General features: G+C 46.8%; 1 protein-coding gene across 23 annotated transcripts in view; it reads left to right on the forward strand.

The window, feature by feature from the left end:
* JAKMIP3 (Janus kinase and microtubule interacting protein 3) overlaps positions 1–23,157 on the forward strand; it is a 68,442-nt gene that overhangs the window by 27,950 nt on the left and 17,335 nt on the right. For 7 of the 23 annotated variants that reach the window (XM_050337298.1, XM_050337305.1, XM_050337311.1 and 4 more), the window contains 16 exons: positions 6,506–6,721; positions 8,255–8,374; positions 8,802–8,948; positions 9,696–9,827; positions 10,300–10,335; positions 11,768–11,827; positions 13,556–13,684; positions 15,102–15,230; positions 16,952–17,035; positions 17,684–17,746; positions 18,173–18,271; positions 19,106–19,204; positions 19,294–19,353; positions 20,969–21,034; positions 21,415–21,483; positions 21,570–21,647. In XM_050337298.1, the coding sequence (XP_050193255.1) occupies positions 6,506–6,721; positions 8,255–8,374; positions 8,802–8,948; positions 9,696–9,827; positions 10,300–10,335; positions 11,768–11,827; positions 13,556–13,684; positions 15,102–15,230; positions 16,952–17,035; positions 17,684–17,746; positions 18,173–18,271; positions 19,106–19,204; positions 19,294–19,353; positions 20,969–21,034; positions 21,415–21,483; positions 21,570–21,647 (1,587 nt within the window). The remainder of the gene's footprint in view (positions 1–6,505; positions 6,722–8,254; positions 8,375–8,801; positions 8,949–9,695; positions 9,828–10,299; positions 10,336–11,767; positions 11,828–13,555; positions 13,685–15,101; positions 15,231–16,951; positions 17,036–17,683; positions 17,747–18,172; positions 18,272–19,105; positions 19,205–19,293; positions 19,354–20,968; positions 21,035–21,414; positions 21,484–21,569; positions 21,648–23,157) is intronic. The other 16 variants (XM_050337387.1, XM_050337342.1, XM_050337334.1 and 13 more) reach the window with 13 other exon arrangements.

The raw sequence follows: 23,157 nt of genomic DNA on the forward strand, positions 1-23,157 counted from the left end.
CAGCAGGTCCCTGGGATCCTCATCTGTCCCTGCTGCCCTGATTCTCACAAACCCTTTGTGTGGAGCTGCTCAGCCTGCACTCACCTGATCCACCTTCTGAGCCTCTGGAGCAACAGCTCCAGTCTCAAAGGCAAGAGCTTCACTCTTGTGCTTTGGAGTGCTCCTCCAGCATGTTTGGAAACTGGCTGGGGAGACTGAAATGGATCATGGTCCTTGGAAAAGGGAGGAACATCTCAAAGGAGGGAGCTTCCTCACAGGGAGCCTGTGCATGAGAGCCAGGCAGGCCACCAGCACCTCCTGGAGTTCAAGGTGGTTTATTTTCCACCGTTGTCTCAGACTCTTGCCTTGGGATTCCCATCTTGTGAGTGCACAGGGAGTGTATCCCTGAACTGCCTCTGCCTTTCCCAAGGACCTGGGAACACAGCCATGCTCCATCATGTGTATTTTGGGTCTTGTCTCAGTATTTCTGTGATGTCACCATCGTTCTGTGTTTGCCACGCAGTGTCCTGGTGCAAACTCATCCATGTTTCTCCTAAGCCATTGATCCTTGGCTGTTATCCAAATCCTAAAAAACAATTAATAATGCCCAAATTTCTTGCAGCCTGGCCCCAAATCAAAGCCTGGCAGTGTGGCCTTGCTGCAGGGACCCCCTGGCAGAACCTCCTACCCATCCCAGAGCAGGAACAGCATCACCTGTGTCCTGATGACCCAAAGGGCCTGGCAGGGACTGACACACCATTAGTAGAGTCTGTCCTACCTTTATTTAGCCACCTATTCCCTCAGACTTATAGGTTGTTAAGTTTTTTTCATGCATTATTTTATTTTTGTGAAGAGAGGATGTTAAAATAATTTATAACCAACTGATCTGTTGATGCTGTTCAAATATCCTGCAGAGTAAGTCCCTTCCTCTCTAACCATTCATCACTGGTGCATTGATTTCATACATCCCAGTGGAAGGGTGGTTAATGGACATCCTAAATAAACTTGCTGCATCACATGGAAAGTCTTCACTAATGGCCCTTAATGTAGAAACTGTTAAATAAATATGGTCTTACTTATAAGGAATAGAGTGGTTTGATGGGATGTTTTCTAAATTGCCTTTGAAAATCAAACTTTCTTTTTAAATTCCTGCTGGAAAGAATGAGATTAGCTAGACTGCACTAATGAAATTACCTGATGCCATTGTTTCACCAAGCCCTGAGTGCTTCCTGGATGGCTTCAAGTACTCTCAGCTCCATTGACTCCACCAGAAATAATTTCAGTGGGGACTGGTGGCTCCTGGCACCTTGCAGGGAGGGCCCTGATGTTTGGGGAAAAGGCTGGTGCTGCCTCATGTGATAAAAGCTCTCTATGAAAATGAGGCAATTCCCAAAACACTTCAACTATCACTGGAAACCAGCGTTTCCTTCCTTTTCAGAGAGGACTCAGCCATAAAGTGCAGTCCTTGAGCCTCACTGGGGTTGCAGTGAGGCAGAGACACACAGAGGAGCTGGAGATGAGCAGGTCCATCCATCCCCCAGAGCCCTGGGATCACACCTGCATCCCATGGCACTGACAGGCAACCAGCCCTGAGCTGCCCAAGGATTCAGCTCAAGGTTTAAAAGCTCCGTGGCTTGTGTACAATGCATTATTTAGTTGTTTTAATCAAGGAGGGAGTAGCCTTTGGGTGAATTTTAATTTCATACCTAAGAAAAGAGTTATTTTTTAGTTGAATCAGAGTAGAAAAAGACGAGTCAAATTCATCTGGGTTTGGCTTTGCAATGGTGTGAAGCCCTTTAGCACAAGGTTGTTTTTGAAGTGATTGATGTCTGATAGGTTCAGTTCTTCGTTTCCAAGTCATAGAATCATGGAATATTTAAGGCTGGAAAAGACCTTCAAGATCACTGAGTCCAACCTGTGACCAGTCAAAAAGACCTTCTCGCTCTCTGCAGCTCCCTGATGGGAGGGTGGAGCCAGGGGAGGGTCAGGCTCTGCTCCCAGAGAACAAGGGACAGGATGAGAGGAAACACCCTCAAGCTGTGCCAGAGATGGTTCAGGTTGGACATGAGGAGGAATTTCTTCCTGGAAAGGGTGTTCAGGCATTGGAAGGGGCTGCCCAGGGAGGTGATGGAGTCCCCATCCCTGGAGGTGTCCAAGGAAGGAGTGGACGTGGCCCTCAGTGCTCTGGGCTGGGTGACAAGGTGGGGATTGGGCACAGGTTGGTCTTGATGGTCTGGGAGGGCTTTTCCAGCCCAAATAACTCTGTGATTCTGAGCATTTACCAAATAAAAATCCCAACTCTCCACTGTAGTTATTTTCAGGTTCAGGGTGACTGTTAGTCCAACAGCTTTGGACCAGTCCCACGCAGGAGGGCTGAGCACCTCTCAGCACTGTGGAATAAGGTGTTCCTCCAAAACGTGCGTTCAGGCTGCTCTGGGCTCGTGTTTTGTGTTTGCACATATGGCTTGTGCTGTCTGTGTCTGTGCAGACTGAGCGTGAGGCTCCCCAGAGACGTTCAACTAACCCAGTTCAGCTGTCCCTGGCTCAGAACCTCCAGCAGTGGGGCTGCAAGAGATGAAATTCCCTTGCAGATGGTAACGAGGACGTGTGGAACGGCCTCCTTTCGAGAGAGAATTTCTAATTTTAGTAGACCGGTTTTAAATTTCAATTTGTGCATTTTTAAACCAGCCTAAAATACTACGTGGATGTATTTAATTACATTTGTATGGTCAGGAGCACTCCCTGAGTTAGCGTGTGCACAGCCAGGGGAGGCAGCTTTCAGTCAGGAATGTTCCCTGAGATCAATTGGCCATGAAGTTTGCTTGGTGGGAACCAGAATCCAATGTGGTGAAGAGCATTTAAATTTTAATTAGCTGTAGATTAGTCAGGAAGGAGAAGTTCTGCACAGCCATGGCCACTGCAGCCTCTTCCTCCTGGCTCCTTTACCAGGGTACTGAGAAATCAGAAAAACAGAATGAATTAGATTTATTAGAGGCTGGGTAGTGGTTATTTTCAATTTAGATAAACTGTAGCTGATGATGACTACAGAAAGCTTTAATAACCTGCTCCATCACCTCTGTAAGACCATTGGTCATTGAGACCCTCACTGGTTCCTCATGGCAGTGCCATCCCATAGCCAAAGAGAAGACTGAGGTTTTCTGCACCATTCTGAACCTCTGTGTTCTCAGACAGAGACCCTGAGCTCCCTGTCAGACAGTGGTAAATTAGTGAAAATGTCTGATTTAAAGGGTGGGATCAGATGAAAGGGTAGGAAGCTGACTTTTTAAATATTAATTTTATCAGTGATTGATTTAGTCTTTATCTTCTCCTTTTGATTCCCTCATGTGGTGAGAAATCCCCATATTTGGTATTATAAAGGTGGCTCAGCACTCACCTACACTGAAAGGTGCACACAGCATTCAAGGGGAATCGTTCCTTCTGCCAGCTGGGCATTTTTTAGTCATTTGTGATTTGACCCTCATTTACAACAGTATTTTTTCCAACTAAAACCTGGACTGGAGGATTTTGTTGTATATTAAAAGCCAGACAACATTAGTCCTACACTTAACAAGGTCAATAAACCTCCTTGTTCTGAGTCATTCCTTTGGTGTCTCGCAGGCCAGGGTTTAAAAAACATTTTTCTCTGTAATCCTGCTCTCTTCTGAGCTGTAACTGTGGTGCTGTGCTACAACACACCTGACACAGGGCTTGGACTGGGGCCTCTGGGCCTCTGGAAGAGCTTGGAAGCTGCTGGCACTGGACATGGGGTTTCTGCCTCCAGAGGGTCTGGGACACCCCACACTTCATTCAGGGCACTGGATGGTTCCACTGGGGGTTGGACCAAGATGAGATTTTGGGTCTCTCTAAGCCCAAGCCAAGATTCTGAGTGAATCTGGCTGCTGCTGCTGCTGGGGACAGGTCCCACAACAAGGCAGCGGGGAGGGAAGGTGGACGAGCAGGGCATGTGTCCCCTGTGCCCCCTGTGTCTGAACCCCCTCTCTCAGGGGTGTCACCCCCAAGAGCCACCCCATCTCCTCATCACCCAGTGACAGGAGCCTGGCAGTCCCATCCAGGGACCAGGCTGGGGACAGGTGTCCTCATGTGTCCCAGCTGCCACTTCTGACACCATATCCGCTGGGAAGTGTGTCTGTCATGGGGCAGCTCCGGCCGGACAGGAATTCCCCTCTGCGTGTGCCCCCTGCCTGGCGGGGCTGGCTTTGATCCCAGGCACTGGGAGCTTCAAAGGCCATTTCTGACAGCACCTATGAGTTTGCAAAGGCCCCAGGAACATCACAGGGAGAAATTCCCCAACCAGGACCTACACACTGGGTTTGAATCAGGATGGAAATGATACATCTGAAAGAGTCACGGCCTGGAGCCGTTGGAGGGTCGGGCTGTGCCGGGTGTGCACTGGGGAGCACGAGGAGGGAACAGCACATTTCACCTTGCAGGGGCTGTATTTGTGTAATTGGCATCAGCTGTGCTCACGGCTGGGTATAAATTAGCATAGAGCATAAATATTCATCCCAGCCTCTGGAATAGAGTGGGAATATCCGCGGCGCAGGGTGTCTCGCAGGTGGTTGGATGCTCCCGCACGCTGACGCCCCTTCCCAAGCCCTTCCCAAGGACCCAAGTCATCAAGCAGGGGTGGGAGCAGGGAGAGGAGCCCCAGAGTGTCCCCAGTCCAGCACCAGCGCAGAATGAGGCCGGGCTGGGCACCCACCCCGGGCAACCGGCACCAATTCCAGTGAGTTCCGAGGGGTCTCTTGTCTGTATGTGTCCTTAATTTTATTAATGACTGAATGCCATTTTCCAGGGAGATGCTTCCTTCCATTTGTGCTGTTCCTACAACATTTGTGTTTAGTAACGGGCTGCAAACACCAAACTGTTGTGCATGTTTCACCTACGGGGAATTTAGTGATATAAAGGAAAATGGGAATGCTGATGTTTCCTTGTGGTTTATGGTTTTGTTTAGGGTTTGCTTTTTTTTTTTTTCCTGGAAAACAAACCATTAGTGAAATGCTGTGAAACGTTTTGTGTTTTCTCCAGTTTCTTTGTTCCTCCCAATTTCATGTGTTGCCTTTGTTGTAACGTGTCTTTGTTTTCGTATAAATAGGGATCAACTAGCCAATATTCTGCTTATTTTGGCAAATAATCATTTGGTGATGTGTTCCCTTGTTGTCTGTACATCTATTTAGATTTCTCCCTGATTAAGCATTTAGCAGAAGGACCTCGGGTGCTCAGGAGGCATCTCTTTGTTTCATTCAAAGTTAGCAGGCACTGCCTTCATGGACATTGTTGAAAGCACCTTTAGTCCGTGGCACCCAAAATACATTTCATTTGCTCCATTTGACTCTCCTGATACCTGTGTGACTTGCCAGCACCTGCTTTTCTCTTGGCTGGGCCATGTTGGTATCCATTGGAAACAAAGTCCTCTGAGTGACTGTTGATCCCCAGTGAAATTTTTTTTTCCAGGTTTACAGACAAAGCAGAGACAAAAGTATTAACACAGTTCTCACAGGGCAAAATGTGCTTATTTCAAGCAGGCCAGGTTTAAAAAGGGATCCTTGAAATTAAATGTCTAAAGTTTCAAAAACTGATGCTAAAAATCTTGTGTTTATGGTGTCTGAAACCATCTCACAGACACCTGAGGGGATGGATGTGATTTCCTTCTTTCCGAAGAATCAGTGTCTGTAACACATGTAGTGTGTGAGTGTAATTAATGCCTTTACATCCATGTATAATGTACGTGTCTGTGATCCAGCCGGGAAGAGCTGCAGATCCTGCTGCAGTGGGTGCAGCAGCACAGGCACCCAAGGCAATTTGGGCTGGGATTAGGGATTTTCCATAATTAGGCAGGGCCCAACCACCCTTCACAAGGGCTGGATCCTGGCTGATCCCATGGGATGTGCACAGCCCCTCAGCACAGACAAACAGGGAAGAAGAGAATTAGAGGTCACTGGACATTTGTCATTTAAGCACTTAATGATTTTGCACAATGTTTATTATCCATAAGCAAAACCTCTCATAGGAAGGGAATTATTAAATTGCTCACATGAGAGACTTTTTGGGAAAAAGATTAAAAATTTACATTCCTTCTATATTTTGCAAATAGAAAGATGTTGACTTTTTAATATTTTTCTTTAAAAATTATGAATTTGAAATTTCCAAAGGCGATGCCCAAGAAAAATGCTGCAAAATCATTAGAATGTTTGAGTGAACCAATCAAATTGTGATGTGAATGTTAAGTTTTAATTTTTTTTTTTAAGATATTCTGAAACAGTGATAAGAGCACGGGGTATTTCCGAATCAAGTTAATGACAAAATCCCTGCCGATAAAGAGATTTCCCTCTGGGTGATCCCAGGAGAAGGGCGATGCTCCTGAAGTGATTGAGCCTGATGTTCACTGACCAGTGTCCATGTTCTGGCTCCCGGGAGCGGTGCTGTGTTTCCATGGGCAGGGGTTCTCCGGGATGCTGTTGCTGAGCCGCTGCTCCTGTGTGATTGTGTTCTGTTCTCCTTGTAGATGGAGGAGATTAAGTTTAAGGACAGAGCAGTCTTCGTGCTGGAGAGAGAGTTAGGGGTGCGAGCCGGGCATGCTCAGAGACTGCAGCTCCAAAAGGAGGCTTTAGATGAACAACTGTCCCAGCTCAAAGAGTCTGACCGGCATCTGAGCAGCCCCAAGCGGGAACTTCCTTATGCAAGTGGTGCAGGAGACGCTTCAGATCATTCGGGAAGCCCCGTAAGCACTTTCACTTGGTTTCACCTGAACAGCGACCAAAGGGCACCAAGTGACAGAATCTTGATGAGTGCTCCCTGGAGCAAGAGCTTTCCCATGGCCGTGCCGGGGGAGCCTGAGGCACCCGCTCCGTGCTCCTGCTTTATCCAAACCATTGATCTCAAATCAAACCCTGTCATGGGAGAGCCTTTGCTTTCTGTCGCTTTGTTTCCCGGTCGGTTTGGTTTGGTTGTGTCAGCAGGGGGAAATTTCTCTGTTCTTTCTCTCCTTCTCCTCACTGTACCATGCTCAGCCACCCGCCTTAGTTTGACAGTTTGACACGATTCTGCCAACAAACGATGCAAATGCATTTCTCACCAAGTGATGTATGTGTGCAGCTCTGGAACTGCGAGCACGGGGCTCGGGGAGCAGATGGACGAGGCCAGTTACAGAGGGAATGGGGGAAGGCAGTCAGTGGTGAGAGCATGGAAACCCCACAGCCCCTCGGGATACCGCTGCCGAGTGCTCTCGCTGTCAGTGGGCCACAAAGTGAATCAAAGACCTCCTAACCTACTCCTTCCTATTTATTTCCTGCAATATGCAGAACATTTAATTTTAATCACCCTTCCACAATGCCTTTTTTAATGTAACTGTGGGCCCTTTCTGCTTTGGCCTTCCTTTGCTCAGATGAACCCCTCAGGTAACTGACCTCGTACCTCTGACGTGTGCAGGTCGTCCTCATTGCTGATCCTCATCAAGATTTCTTTTGCAAGAGCCTTGATTTTCTCAGTGCAAGTGTAAAATTTACACATGAGCAGACCTACCTATTTCATTCTTTGGCCCAAGCCTCTCCTGCACCTGTTGAATGAGGAACCCTAGACCTCCCAAAAAAGTGCCACCCGCACTGTGGGCGCTAATTTGCCTCTTTGAGTTGTACTCAACTTCTGCCAAAGACCAGAACGAGTCCTAGAGAAGGGAAAAGTCTGGCATGTTTGTCAATAGCTGTAACTTCTCTGAACGAGAACACATCTATCTATATTCCTTTTTGATTTGATTTAAGCATTTTCACTCAAGTAAAGTGCTTTACAAGTGACCCTTTAGGACCCCATAAGGGTCACAGCTTTGTGGGAGAAGAGCTTTTGCAGTGGCACAATTTCATGGATTTTCCCCATTTGTACTTCAGTAATTTTAATATCATCTTCTTATGGCCAAGACCTCAGTGAGCGATGTGTCTGAAGCTCTCAGTTCAACAGTGGCACCATTGGAACACGGCCTTCAGTTTGGATATTTGCTGTTTCCAAGTTTACCATTCGTGACTTTGCATATGCATATACATATACATACTTCTGCATTTGCATTCTTTGTTACATTTCCACTCCTGACTTTCCGTTGGTCTCATCCTGCAGCTTTCCATGGTCACTTGGGTTCCAGGGGTCACACTCTGCCCGAGAATGTTTTGAAATGTTTGGATTTGGGATGAGAAAAAGTTTGAGCTTTGAAAACGTGCTCTGGCGTGTACACTTATGAACAGTTATTTGCAGTTGATCTTTGTTTTAGGAACAGCAGTTGGATGAAAAGGATGCCCGGCGCTTCCAACTGAAAATCGCGGAGCTGAGCGGCATCATCAGGAAGCTGGAGGACCGGAACGCGCTGCTGTCAGAGGAGAGGAACGAGCTGGTGAGGGCAGCAGGGATGGGGACTGGGGGACGTACTGCCAGGGATGTGCCTTGTCCCAAAAATACCAGGGTATTTCTCCTGTGCTGTTTGGAAATCCTGGCTGCCCCTCCTTAGCTCTCTGCTCGGTGCTGTGCCACGTCACACTCCTCTTGGCTTGTATGACAATGAATTTTTAAGGTGGCATTAGCTGGAATTATTTTTACTTCCTTTTAAAAAAAAAAATGCATGCCCCATATGGAGCCCTTCTTGCACAGACTGAATATCTCACAAAGGAGGAATGATCTCTTCCCACAGGAAAACAACAAGAGTTTTTGATCAGTTCTGCTTTTCATGAGGAGGAAATACTGCTAATGTGATTGTTAAAGAAAAGTATTAATATATTCACTGAAAAAGCTCCAGAGGTGTTAACTCTCTCTTTATCTTCCAGTTAAAACGTCTCAGAGAAGCAGAAAGTCAGTATAAGCCCATTCTGGACAAGAACAAACGCCTTAGTAGGAAGAATGAGGAGTTGTCACATGCCTTACGTCGAATGGAAAATAAACTGAAATTTGTGACACAAGAAAATATCGCAATGGTGAGAACCTGAGTGCTCCTGGGAGAACTGGGGGTGCTGGAATCGATGGGGCTGAGGGGGTCAGGCATCATCCCAAACCTGCTGGTTCCATAGGAAACTGTCCCCACTCCAGCTCCTGCTCAGATGTGCTGTGCTGTGGAGCGGTTTGTGCCTTGGACACGTCTGGTTTTACATAAACATGTAAAATGTAAAAAAACCACAATGTAGGATGTACTTTAGCCTTGAAAACAAATAGCTCTGAAGGAAAGGAGTGGTGTGAGCTTTGCACATGTTTATCAGGTGACTGTTCCCTTGGGGCTGCTCAGTCTCCACATGGGCACAGATCTCCCCATTTCATGCCCCAGCCCTGGAAGTGTTCCAGGCCAGGTTGGATGGGACTTGGAGCAACCTGGTCTAGTGGAAGGTGTCCCTGCCCATGGCAGGAGGTAGGACTGGATTGTCTTTAAGGTCCCTTCCAATGCAAATCAGTCTGGGATTCTATGATTCAGCTTTGACTTTCCTGCCAGAATCACCTGGTAATGCCTGGGAAATCTGCACTGGTGACTCTGCCCTTTTTTGCAATCAGAGGAGCAGGACCCTCCAGCACATTTGCAGCCTGGATGTGAGACTCAGCAAAAGGGGAGCAGGAATGCTGCCAGAACAGCCATTAGAGATATGCACCACTCACTGTACAGGGAAGGGTTAGACAAGTCCTTTGGCAAAGCCTCCTGATCATTTCCTCATCTGCCCTCTGGTTTTTGGTTTTAGAGGCAAAGAACTGGAGCAATAAGGAGACCAAGCTCCTTAAATGACCTTGACCACAGCCAGGAAGAAAGAGAAGTTGATTTCCTGAGACTACAAGTTATTGAACAGCAAAACATCATTGATGAACTCTCCAAGGTAAGATGGAACAGGGCTGCTCTCACAGGAGAGTGACCAAGGGCAGGGCAGAGGAAGCCTAAGCAAGGGATGCTCAGGGTCCTGGGAGCCCACGGGCACAGTGGGCAGGCATTTCTGTGTTTAGTGGTAATAAAAGTAATCTGTGGTGTAGTGTTTGGAAAAACCCTTTCCATCTGAATTGCACTGGGAGGACAGAACCATGTCCAGGAGATGTGCTGGTGGCCAGATCCAGCACCTGTGAGGGAAAGTGTCCAAGCTCCTTCAGCTGGAGACATCACTGGGACTAAAGATTCCTGTGAACAGGGGGTGGTCTGCAATGCTGGGTTAGAGGGTTTGCTTCTTTGTTAACACATTCTCAGTCTCTGGAAACAGAAAACACCAGAATACTAATACTCCTCCAGAAAATAACTTTTCTTTCCTTTCTTCTTAAGCCTGTCCACTTACTGACATTATTTCATTCTTTTTGCATCAGACCCTGGAGACTGCTGGCTATGTGAAGAGTGTCATGGTAAGAATGGGATTAACTTCATCCCCATGTTTGGACACTTTAAATTGCTGTCTGTGGAAGAGGAGGCAGGGTATAATAATATTTGTTCTCCCTTCCACCTCTGTTCAGCAGTGAGCTGACACACTGTTTTCTCAATGTAGATGTTGTAACAGCAGTTGTTCACCAGAGAAAAATACAGTGATAGTGGAGAAGAAAGCTTTAATCCCACCACCTGCCCCAGTGGCCAACAGCCATGTCCAGGACAGCTCTGCCACATGGGAATTGCATTTTTTAACTCAAGTTACCTCTGGGTTTGTGTCACCCACACTGGCCTGTGCCCAGCCCCTGCCCTTGCCCGACTCATCCCTATTATGACCAGCAGGAACTTTGTGGAGTTAAGCACTAATAGGTATTGATGGGATGTCCTGTTCCCCACTGCCAAGCAATGAGTGTTCGATTGGCCTCTGCCACTGCTGCTGACAGTGGGATTTGCCATCGGGCTCATGGCAGTGGCACATTGTCAGTGTCCCACAATGTCATCACATCCTTCTACCAGGTGGTTAAAATGAAAGATTTAAGGATTTTCCTTTTGGAACTTCCTCTCTGCAATCCTGGGCTTTACCTGGATTTGCAGTCGAGAACAGAGACTTTTTTTCCCAGTACTGTAAAAAATTGACCTTACTCCACAAAGAGGAAGGAATTCTTCCCTGTGAGAGTGGTGAGGCCCTGGCACAGGTTGCCCAGAGAAGCTATGGCTGCCCAATCCCTGGAAGTGTCCAAGGCCAGGTTGGATGGGGCTTGGAGCAACCTGGGCTAGTGGAAGGTGTCCCTGCCCATGGCTGGGTGTGGAAGAAGATGGGCTTTAAGGTACCTTCCAACCCAAACCAGTCTGGGATTTGATGATTCCATGATTTCCTCTGATTGGAAAAAAATTGTTGCAATCAGTAAGTGCTCAAACCTTTTCCCAGGGGCACTGGGAACCTGCAGATCCTTAGAGAAGGAGCTGAGCCTGGAAGTGCTGAGTTCAAACAGCCCCTGAATTCTGTGCAGTGGGGCTGTTACGTGCATGCACCTTCCAGAGGCACCAACAGCCACCAGAGCCCAGGGCAGGGCCAGTCTCTGCTTCTCTTTCTGGGCAGAGGGAGCAGAGCCCAGGCCTGGGCTGGAGTGCTACAGTCACCCATGGAGCAGCCCAAGGTGACACCCAAGCTCTCAGTGCACTGTGTTGCTTATAATCAGCTTTATTTTAGCTAGATTTTCATGGACATAAAGAGCAATGTCTACTTGTATATGCAAACCTGAAAGATGTTGGAGTGAACTAACCCATGCCTGGTGACAGCATCCAGCAGTGACATTCCTGTTTCTTGCTTGCCCAGCGGCTCCCAGTACTGACGTGGTTAATTTGAATAGCAGCTCTCTGCAAACAGCTAACACATGTCTCTGGTTCTTGCAGGAACGTGATAAGCTGTTAAGGTTCAGGAAGCAAAGGAAAAAAATGACAAGAATTCCTAAGGTAAAACGAAAAAGCTTGTATAGTGACGTGCTGATGGGCAGTGCTGGTGCTGGGGTGCCCCAGGTACCTCGGGGCCACATGGGGGAATGTTCTCCTGAAGGGTATGCAAATGGGTCCTAAGCCTAAATTTGGGTGATGTAGTTCAAGGACAATCACAGACCTTTTGGGGATATTTATGAAAAACCTGGGAGGGGCAGGGGACCCTTTGCATTGCACATTCTGAGCCTTTCCATGCTCTGCGCTTACCCTGTGGGACTTCGGTGGGATGTGGTTGTCTTAGGAGGAGACAGATTTTATGAATTAACACATCTCAAAATGATCTTCTAATGGCACTGCCTGAAAACATGTGTATGTTGTAAATAATTCATGGTGGTGTTTAGTAACATGCAAAAATTGCCCGTTACGAGAAGCCGTGGTTGGAGCTCAGGGAAAAGGGAACGTTAGTTAATGAGAACTTGGCAGGGTGTTAATGTAAACATTAACACTGTAATGGCACAGAAAGGTTTAATGCCAGAGACTATGAGCACTCTGTGATCTACAGATGAAAAATTAGGGTGGAGCTGGAGCTAATGAATCTATAAATAACTAATTGAGGTTGATGGGAGATAACTCCTGTCATCCTGCACATGGCAGGCAGGCCTTCCAGAGAGGGACACGTTCTGTCTCTCTCTGAAAGCTGGGTGGGGCTTTGACCAAGGGCCTAGAGCACCAGGACACAGGGAATGGCTTCCCACTGCCAGAGGGTAGGGTTAGATGGGATATTAGAAAGGAATTCTTCCCTGTGAGGGTGGTGAGGCCCTGGCACAGGTTGCCCAGAGAAGCTGTGGCTGCCCCATCCCTGGAAGTGTCCAAGGCCAGGTTGGACAGGGCTTGGAGCAACCTGGGCTAGTGGAAGGTGTCCCTGCCCATGGCAGGTGGTTGGAACTAAATGATCTTTAAGGTCCCTTCTAACCCAAACCAGTCTGAGATTCTGGGATTCTCCTTCCAAAGTTACCCACTGCAAATTAAAACAAAAAGCCAAAATCTAGGTATGTTTTTGTAAATCATCAATTAAAAATGTTTTTTGATCTGTGAAGTGTTGTCTTTGGCTTTCAAGCATTTACAGTAAATCTTTCTTTACCACCACTCCCTTCATTCTTTTAAACAAAAAGTAGCTTTGAATGGAAAACTGGATTTCTTCAAACCATAAACACATTGCTGTAGTGATTAAATTTACATTTTCAAGTAGAATACTCGTTGAAAATCTTAAGTTTTCATGTGACAGTTGTGGTGATGACAGGGGGGACATCACAGTGATGACAATGGGTTAAAAGGCATTTCAGTGCACAGGTCCCACCTTATGCTGAGGTGAACACTCAGTGAAAAGAGTGCTTGGCCTTAGAGAAATTGGGAGGAAAACACGTTTAAAAAGTCAAAGGCTGTGAAGTCACACACTGGGATACCTAATGACAAATATGGCACTTCAGTGATTTAAATCAATTTAGCTGTTGTCACTGGCATGGGGTGAAAACACTTCTGTGTATTCACGTGTAACGAGCTGCACCAGTTCCCAAAGAGCAGCAGAGTGAGAATTCCCAAGAGCCTGGCACTGAGGTTCCTCCCAGCTGCCCGTGTTCAGGTCCCACAGAGGCACAGTTTATCCAGGTGTCCAGGGCCAGCACTGTCCCCAGCTCAGGGGCTGACGGGGCCCTTGGCTTGGCCACATTCCCTGACCTTTGTCTCTGCCAGAAGCCGGTTGTGGAGACGTTTTATGGCTACGATGAAGAAGCTTCCCTGGAGTCAGATGGTTCCTCCATCTCCTACCAAACTGACCGGACAGACCAAACCCCCTGCACTCCTGAGGATGACTTGGAAGAGGTAATCATCAAAAATCTGTGTTACTTTGTTTTGCAAACTCACTGCTAATTTTTAATGGAATTCCTGATCTGTTCTATCATTCTTCTCTCACCTCAGGCCAAAAAATTAACCATTTATATTAAATTTGACCCTATGCTTGTTGCTTGGTATCTCTGGAAGTCAGGTCTTCAGTAATTTCACAGCTTGCAGCCAAGCTGGAAATATTATATCATAAGAATATTAAATTTACAGCAGGTTTATAGGTCAGAGGTCTAAAAAGGCTGAGAAGTCAAAGAACCCTTAGGAGGTCTGTTCACTATGAACTTGGCTGCATATTTGGGCATGTGTAGTTTGGGTCAGATCCTTCTGTTTGCCATTCTGACCTCGGCCCAGAGCAGTGAGGTTTGTGTCTGGGGAAGGAGCAGGGAGTATTCCCCTAAAGCTCCAGGCTCCAGGGAAAGGCTGGTTCCTCGCTGGGTTATGGAGGTTGGGCTGTTCTGGAGCTCTGAGTGCAGAGTACACAAAGCTAATACAAATCAAAGGGATTGTTATTCCTGGTATTTTACAGGGCTTCCCTACAAATGTATTCCTGGCTGTGTGTGTCAGATCACTGGACCATTACACGCTTCTGGGTTTAACAAGAATCTTGTAACAGACAGAAAATTGCCACTGATGAGCTGCAGCCTTTTCACGGTGCACTGGCTGCAGGTTCTCTGCTGCCCATTCTCCTGTGCCGTGGGCTGTAATTAGATCTGTCAGAGGCAACCTGGACGATTCCTGTCTCCATCATAAGAGAGCTGTGATGGTTGCCAGGTGTGTGCTGCACTGCAGGAATCTGAATGCATTTGTGGATGTATGAGCCTGTTTGTTTTTCCTTCCTTTATGTTTTCCCCTGTTCAGCTGGTGGGGAGTTGGTGCCTGCACGCAGCAATGTAATTCCATTTCATGTTGAGTGAAATATTCCGGTCAGCCTGACATGAAAGCGTTCCATGCTGGATATTGTAAGGAGGGTGAAGAAGATGAAGGGCTCCTTTCATGTTGCTGTCACCACTCCTACAAGTATTAGCTCTGGATTCGTGTTTTAATAATTGAGTGAGGCTGTCAGGCTTGGCTTCCTCCCCAGGTTGGAAACCTTTTGTTGTTTCAAGAAAGTTGTATTTTCACCTTTAACGTGATGATTTTCCCTGTTACAGGAAGAAAGAGTGATGCATCATTAGTGTGTTATATGGATGGCAAGTTTTTATCTTTTCAAGGCAGGGGATTATTTTTTATTTCTATATTGCATTTTCTGGAAGTGTTTAGGGGAGAGAAGATAAGTAGTCTGAGGGCACATAAACGAGATCCTTAGTGCTGTGCTTCCCAAATTGCATTTCAAAAGTGATCATTTTGGCACTTTGAAGAGAAAACATAGCTAATCCACTCTGTTTTTTGGTTGCAGGGCATGGCCAAGGAGGAGACAGAGCTGCGGTTCCGGCAGCTGACCATGGAGTACCAGGCCCTGCAACGAGCCTATGCCCTGCTGCAGGAGCAGGTCGGAGGGACCCTGGATGCAGAACGAGAAGTTAAGGTCTACATGGCTTATATTACATGAACATTGGAATTGTAAGAGGGGGTGGGGGGCCCAACTGTACCTGCTCAGGTTGTTCTCGAGCACTGCCTGCAGCAGCCAGGCTGGGACTCAGCCTGGGGGGCTTGGCTGGGGGTCTCTGGGATGTCTGACCCTCCTCTAGGAAGGGTTTGCTGAGGATCCACCACTGGTGCAGCTGAGTCTTTTCACCTCTGATCAGTTTGAGGGAAATCCAGAGAGAGTTTTTTTATGGGAAATCCTTGAAATTAAGCTCTTTTCCTATTAAGAAGTAGGACAGATAGCCTTAAATGTATAATGCGTGGTGTATAATTCCCTCTGGGATCTGAGAGATTACATGATTCCTCATAAAATGTTTAGAAGGCTTATAGCTGAGATTTTTTTCTCTTAATTAAATTGCAAAGTGCCCTGTGCTGCTCTGCCTGCCCATGTGCTTAGGCAGCCCCTGAGGCTCCTGACAGCTGGGCTAAAGTATTGCATTTGTTATGAGTTTGTTGTGTGTTACAAGGAGTTAGAAAGGAATTCTTGGCTGTGAGGGTGGGGAGGCCCTGGCAGAGGTTGCCCAGAGAAGCTGTGGCTGCCCCTGGATACCTGGAAGTGGCCAAGGCCAGGTTGGATGGGGCTTGGAGCAACCTGGGCTAGTGGAAGGTGTCCCTGCCCATGGCAGGGAGTTGGAATAGTTGAAGTTTAACAGGAGAAAGGCACCTGCAGAGCCTTAATTTGGTCCTGCATCTGTTGTGTGAAGGTGTTATCCGGGAACACTTACAGTAGATCAAGGTAAAAAGCATAAAAACTGACATTCCCAGATACATTCTCAGAACTGATGTCTACTCTGAGGCATTAGGAATTGCACTTTGAAAGAAAATCATAGTGAACAAAGACATGCCCAGCTGGAAAAGTGGATAGAATTTAATTTTTCCATAGTGAGCAAAAAGAGAGATTAGTGTACGTCATGCAAACAAGATAATTTTCAGTGTAAATAACCAGATAAAGAGCAGAGAAATGGTTTGAAGACAGAGAGTGTTCTGTAAAACTATTTAATGAATAAGGCAGCTAATAATAACTGCATTTATTCTCCAAACATGTGTAGGAAGGTGGTGTCTGTTTAAGTAAGCAGGAAGATACGAGTGTACTAAACAGTGACACACAGTACAGGAAGACCCTAAATGGGTACTAAACAGATAAGGCAGTAAATCATAGATAAGGTGCTAAAGGCACAACAATCAATGGAATTTGCTGTTCTCCAATGTTACATATGTGGGGTCTGCCCTGAGCTTTTTAACTTGCCCCAAATTTAAGAGAACCAGGTGTGCCCAGAATTGTGCCATAATAATTTTCATTTGTTTTCATAGAGAAATAGCTTTTTACACTTGTTGTTCCAGAGCAGGGGGTTGCTGGCTGCAGCCTGTCACGACCAACCATGAGGAGCCACTTCTGCTTCACTGTTTTGTTAATCTGGACTTAAATCTGAAAATCATTATCCCACCTCCCAGACTTTATTTGATTCCCGGCTGATGCTGTGTGGTCAAGTTCATTCTACCAAAGAACTTTAAAAATCACTTGTTAAAAGTGTTTCGTGTTTTGAGTGTTTTCTGTACCTGCGTTAGCTTTGGTCTTTTGGAGAAATTTGGATTTATTTTTATTTTTGGTGTATTTTTTATTGATTTGTTGGGGTTTTTTCCTTTCTCCCTTGTATCCCACAGACACGTGAGCAGCTCCAAGCAGAAATCCACCGGTCCCAGGCTCAGATAGAAGACCTGGAGAAGGCCCTGGCCGAGCAGGGACAGGTAATGCCACAAATTACTCCAGCCCTTGTCCCACCTCCCTGCTGGGGAACCAGAAATGTTCCCAGGTTGCTTCCAACTTGTGTAGTACTTTTCCAGACAAAACCCAACCAACCAACCAACCAAACAAACAAAACAAGAAGAAAAAATAGCATAAAACTGTTTTGAGAACTTTAAAATAATATTAAATCATTTCATAGCTGCCTTTCCAGCTTAACCTTCTGTTGTTGTTGCCCTTGCTGATAAACAGTGTTCTGGGCTTTGTGGGTTTTATATATCCCTCAGACTAAGAGATTAATTTCCAGATAAGGTTTATTTTGCCTGATCATTAGAAATATGTCATCTGTATTTAGCAAAATAGAAATTTAGTAGTAGACACATAGCTGGAAATATCCCTTTTAATGCAAATTTTTGATCTGAAAAAGTTTTTTAATCACTGGAATGTTTCCATTCTGTTTGCATATTACAGACTCCATTAAAATAAGATGGGTGAGTTTAGATTAGGAAGTTATTTTAGGAAACAATGAAATTACAGTTTCATATGCATATTGCTCTGTCCCTGTATATGTGAGATTTAGTGAAATACTTGCTGCTCTATTGGTGCTAAACATTGCCAGCTTCACCTTTTGTGTTGGTCCTTTCCTTCCCAAGGACATGAAGTGGATCGAGGAGAAGCAAGCACTCTACAGAAGAAATCAGGAACTGGTAGAAAAGGTGTTCAGTGCTTCTATTTCTATTATCCCGATAATATTTGTGGCTGAAGGGATGCAGAAAGGGCAGTATTTTAATATGTACTGCACAGCTCTGTAGAAATAATTCATGTGTAACACAAGATCCTTATAAACCTCGGGGAAAAAGTGAGTTTCCAGCGTTCCCTGTTGGCCCACACGTGTCTGGTGGGAGGCCACGTGAGGATGGTGGCTCTGGGGGACAACCCTGTGTCCCCTCATGGCTGGGGTCGTGTGTCCCTGCTCATGGTGATCCTGGGGTGGGCTGGGACCCCCAGTGCTCCCACTGCCCCCAGGGAGTTGGGCTCAGCCCCCAGTGCCCCCAGCCCTGTCCCAGTGGGGTCAGTGCACAGCGGATCAGGAGTGACTCTGCTGACAGTGCTAAGGATGAGTTGCTTTGTTTCTTTTGCAGATCAAACAGATGGAAGCCGAGGAAGCTCGTCTGAAACACGATGTCCAGGACGCGAAGGACCAAAACGAGCTTCTGGAGTTCAGGATCTTGGAGCTGGAAGTGAGCACCTGTGGCAGCCACGGCCCTGCCCTGGGCTTTGCGAGCCAGGGACGGAGGCACTGCGGGTTTGGGAACAGGGGGGTCTGGAGAGGGACACACTGCACCGAGTGAGGCCACAGGGCTTGGTACAAAGTGCTTATGAAAGGGGAAAACCCCAAGCAACGAGGGATCAACACTGATATGCACCATCAGTTGTTCTGGCAGCGTTACTGCTTAAGTGGTTTTAAGATCCAGAAAGTTGGCCCATGCTGTAGATACACATTCTACTATTCTCCTTCTGTCCTGAAAAGGCAAAGAGGTAAAATCAGAATGGATCAACCCTGGGAAAGAAAAATTAAAAGAAACTTTTCTCCATTGCCAAAAATGATCCCGGTGTTTCACCTCTCGCTAAACCTGCACAGGAGGAATCAGGTGGCCACTGCAGTTACTCCCCTGAGCCTTCTGTTTTCTGTATCCCTACCTGTACAAACAGAACCTGTGAGCTCTTGGAAACTGGTTCTGAAATTCTCCAAGGAGACATTAACAAAGCAGCCACTTACAAACAAAATTTCAAAGCTATCTATCTACCTATCTATGTATATGTATATATTATGGTATAGTTTTGTTGCAATCTGTTGTTGCCCAGAGAAGCTGTGGCTGCCCCATCCCTGGAAGTGTCCAAGGCCAGGCTGGATGGGGCCTTGGAGCAACCTGGGCTAGTGGAAGGTGTCCCTGCCCACAGCACGGGGTGGGATGGGATGGGCTTTAAGGTCCCTTCCAAACCAAACGCTTCCATGACTCTGTGATGTGCCTGACACACCAGAGGGTGTAACCAAGGAATTACTGTCCTTTCAGGAGAGGGAGAGACGGTCCCCTGCCATCAACTTCCTGCACGGCCCGTTCACGGAGGGGAAGAGCCCCCTCCAGGTGTACTGCGAGGCAGAAGGTGTAACAGTAAGGGATTCTCCTTTCCTATCCTCCTCTCCCTAAACAAAATCAGACACTCTGTGCTGACTCCTGGTTCTCCATTTCTCTCTTGTCAGGACATAGTAGTAGCAGAGCTGATGAAAAAATTGGACATTTTAGGGGATAACGCCGTAAGTGTATGTTCCTTTAATAAATTGTGCATGCTTTGGGGAATACTTGTCCTCGTGTCAAGTGAGCAAGGCCACCTGGGCTTGGTGCTGCACAGCCTGTCCTGCTCTGGTTTGGGCTGCGAGTGAAGGAAGCATTTTCTGGCTTTTTAAGGTTTTGTTCACAGCCTGCTGAAGTGCCACACAGGGGCTCAATGTCACCATTTTGTTCTTAATGTTTCTGTTATTTGGATAATAATGTTGGTGTTCGGTGTTTTCTGGCCACTGGTCACCTGGTTTCTTGATTTGCTTGCTCTGCGTTTGCTTTGCTTTTTGCATTTCAGCAGCTGCGTGTTTTAATGTTGTTTAATGACCTATAAACCCTTGATAGTAACCAGGATATTAAACAAAAGGTAAGCAGATAATAAGAAATTTGCAAGTGTTTTCCTTCAGCAAGTGGCAGTGACTAATCACACAAACGGTGATGTGCATGGGATATCCATGTGTCCTTGTGTAACTCCTGCTGTGCTCTCCTCTCTCAGCAGAGCCCTCGGGGCTGTGAGGGGCCAAGAAAAGCAGAGCCCTCTCCAGCCCAGGGTCTCAGAGAGCCCTCATCCACTCTGGGGTCCCCCTGGAGGACCCCACCACCTGCAGTGGGGCTGCAGAAAGATCTCCACTGCCCTCACAGCTCTGCACGTGGGCTGCCCCAGCTCTCCCTGTGCCTCTGGACAGGTTGGATACCAGGGAAACGCCATTTCCAGGACTGCAGGGCAGCCTGGAAGTAACAGAACTATAAGTACCTGAGGGTGGGGAGGCCCTGGCACAGGTTGCCCAGAGAAGCTGTGGCTGCCTCATCCCTGGAAGTGTCCAAGGCCAGGTTGGACAGGGCTTGGAGCAACCTGGGCTAGTGGAAGATGTCCCTGCCCATGGCAGGGGAATTGGAATGAGATGAGTTTTAAGGTCCCTTCCAACCCAAACCAGTCTGGGATTCTACAGTTCTATCCCTGCTGGGCAGCACTGTCACTGTTCCCAGGCTGTGCCTTGAACTGAAGCTCCTCACAGTCACCCTGATCACCACCTTCCCCCTGCCCCACGAGCTGATGCTGCTCTGGGTCTGGACACAAGTGAGACTCAGCCGAGGGGATTCCCTACTCCTACTGTGTCTGTGTCAAACTGAAGTGTGGGATGAATTGCAAACCCCAGTTTCACTACTTTGATTTTATTAAAAGAGCAAAAGAAGATGGATGGAATAGCCAACATCTCAACAAATGCTTCCCAAAATCACGGCTTGGCTGGCAAAGTGAGGATTGTGCATGGGATGGGCACTGTGTCTCTTCTCTCAGTGGCACTTTGTGCTGAGCTTGATCTTGTCCTGTGTAGCTGTGTGTTTACTCCCTTTTGGGTAAAAATAGATCCAGTGTCACCTTTTTTAATTTGGTAAATATGAGAATTTTAGGAGAATTAACTCTGTGTATGATAAGGATTCGGTATGAATATTGCATTACAATACTAATTTTCTCTGCCTTGGTTTATTGTTCCTTGAACATATTTAATTTCAGATTTTTTTTAATACAGCAGTGGCCTAAGTAGTGGGTTAATAACAAGACACTGGGATTTGTTGTAATTGTATTTTGTTTTGATGCAGAATCTGACCAACGAAGAGCAAGTGGTCATCATACAAGCAAGGACTGTCCTCACGTTGGCTGAAAAGGTAATAACCAGGGCATCATGTGTGCCTCTCAGAATACACAGTGGTGATGTAGATGATGGCTCCATCACCAAACGCCACCATGCTTTATGTGGAATTACACTAGTTTTTGTCAAAGTACAGGTAGTGTTTTGGGAATGCAGACAGACATTGCTTAACTTAAAATGGTACTGAACTAACAAAGCAATGTCAGAAGGTAATGGTCAGGCTTTGAAATACACCTTTTTGCCATCGCCAATATATAGAAAAGAAAAATAAGATTATACAGTTAATATTGCTTTTATTTGAGTACTCGCTGTGTGCTGGCACACCCTGAGTCCCAGGGAAGCTGGGCTCACAGGGTGTGCCCTGCTCAGGCTTGGCTCTGCTCTCTGTCTGTGCAGTGGCTTCAGCAGATCGAGGTGACGGAGTCAGCGTTGCAGCAAAAAATGCTGGATCTGGAAAACGAGAAGGTACCAGGAAAGGAGGAGCAGGGGAGGGGCTGGAGGACTCCTGGTGGGGTGTGGTGGTCACTGACAGCCCCTTCCTTGGTCCCTAGGAGCTGTTCAGCAAGCAAAAGGGCTACCTGGACGATGAGCTGGACTTCAGGAAGCAGTCCCTGGACCAGGCTCACAAGGTGAGGGACATCAGTCGTGGCTGAGTTATTACACCTCGAATAACTCACCTGGTGTGATGTGTGTGGTCTGTTCCCTGTGGACACTCTCTGCTCGTGGAGTGTGACAGGCTGAGTGTTAGCCAGATCCTCTACACCCTGAGCTGACAGTGAGTTCCTCATGAACAGAATTCCTTGGCTTTGGGTGGCCCTCGCAGGTTTAGGAAATACAAGTTTTAATTCACCAGAGGTTTTAGTAAAGGACTGGTAAGGAAATTATGTTTTCGGTAACTCATCTTTTCTTTCCAAAATAGATATTTTAACCTAGACATTTCCTTGGATCTTGGATTACAGCCTCTGTAACCAAAGCAGCTGAAGGGATTCTGGGATTTTGTAAATTCAAAATTAAACTACTCTTACAGCAGGTTCATCATTAGCTGGTCCTAAGGCATTTCACCCATCCCTTCAGTCACCAGCTGTCTTGTTTCCTTCAGCGAGGGAAAAGTTTAATATATATTCACAAAAGACAGAAATGCATAAATGGTCACCTCAAGTCATTTTTTCAGTTCTGTGTAAACCTTGAGCACAGTTACACTTTCTGAGGAGCAATGAGTATTTAGGGCTGGTTTTGGATCCTGTTATCTATTCGCATCTCAAACCATTTGGGGGAGCTTTTACTCCATGCACTCTCTGTCCTATGAGAGTGATTTCTATGACTGATTTTGCCAGATGCTGAGCTGTATCTGGAACCAATCCACAGTGGAAACCCTGGGAACCACACGAGTTCCCCCCTTACCTGTGGTCTCAGCCTTAACATCTTACAGGGGAAGTTCCCTGCCCATGGCAGGGGGTGGAACGAAATGTTCTTTAACATCCCTCTCAACCCAAACCAGTCTGGGATTCTGAGATTCCACGATCTCTTGCAGCTCTGAGCTGCCCTGAGAAGCAGTTTGGTGCAGCCAAAGTTTGGCAGTCTGTAGGATTCATCCTCACAGTTAAGCCCTCAGAGCAACAATCTGCTCAGTCTTGGGTGAGTTCTGAACAGAGCCAGAAATCTGTGTGGAAACTCACAACAGTAGCAGAGTGGGAAAAGCATATGGCATCACTTGAAACTCCTGGGAACGTCATGGAGTATGCAGGAGAGCTGAGACGTGGAGCCATTGCTGTGGATTTGGGTGTCCCTCAGCACCCCTGCGGCTCACAGCCATGAGATGGATATCCCAGTCCGGGATCCCAAATTTACCAAAGGGTCCAACAACAATTCAGCTCCTCAGCTCTGCTGCTCATGGGGAAGGAGTGAGTGCAATGACTCTGTGCAGCCCGAGCAGAGGGTTATTTGGTTTTCCTGTATTTTTTGAAGGTATCACATCCCAGGCACAGCACTGGGCTTTGCTCCCGGGCACAAATGCAGCCTGAAAGCAACAGAAAGCTTTGTTCTGCCCTGCAATTCGAGTGGCAAAAGCTCTTCTGCTTTATAAAATTTGCTTCAGTTCCATGTTTCCTTTGTGCCCCTGGAGATGGGGAGCTGCTAATC

Source organism: Myiozetetes cayanensis, unplaced genomic scaffold (assembly GCF_022539395.1).
Source record: "Myiozetetes cayanensis isolate MyiCay16 unplaced genomic scaffold, myiCay2020 scf10, whole genome shotgun sequence".
In the NCBI taxonomy this organism is placed as follows: domain Eukaryota; kingdom Metazoa; phylum Chordata; class Aves; order Passeriformes; family Tyrannidae; genus Myiozetetes; species Myiozetetes cayanensis.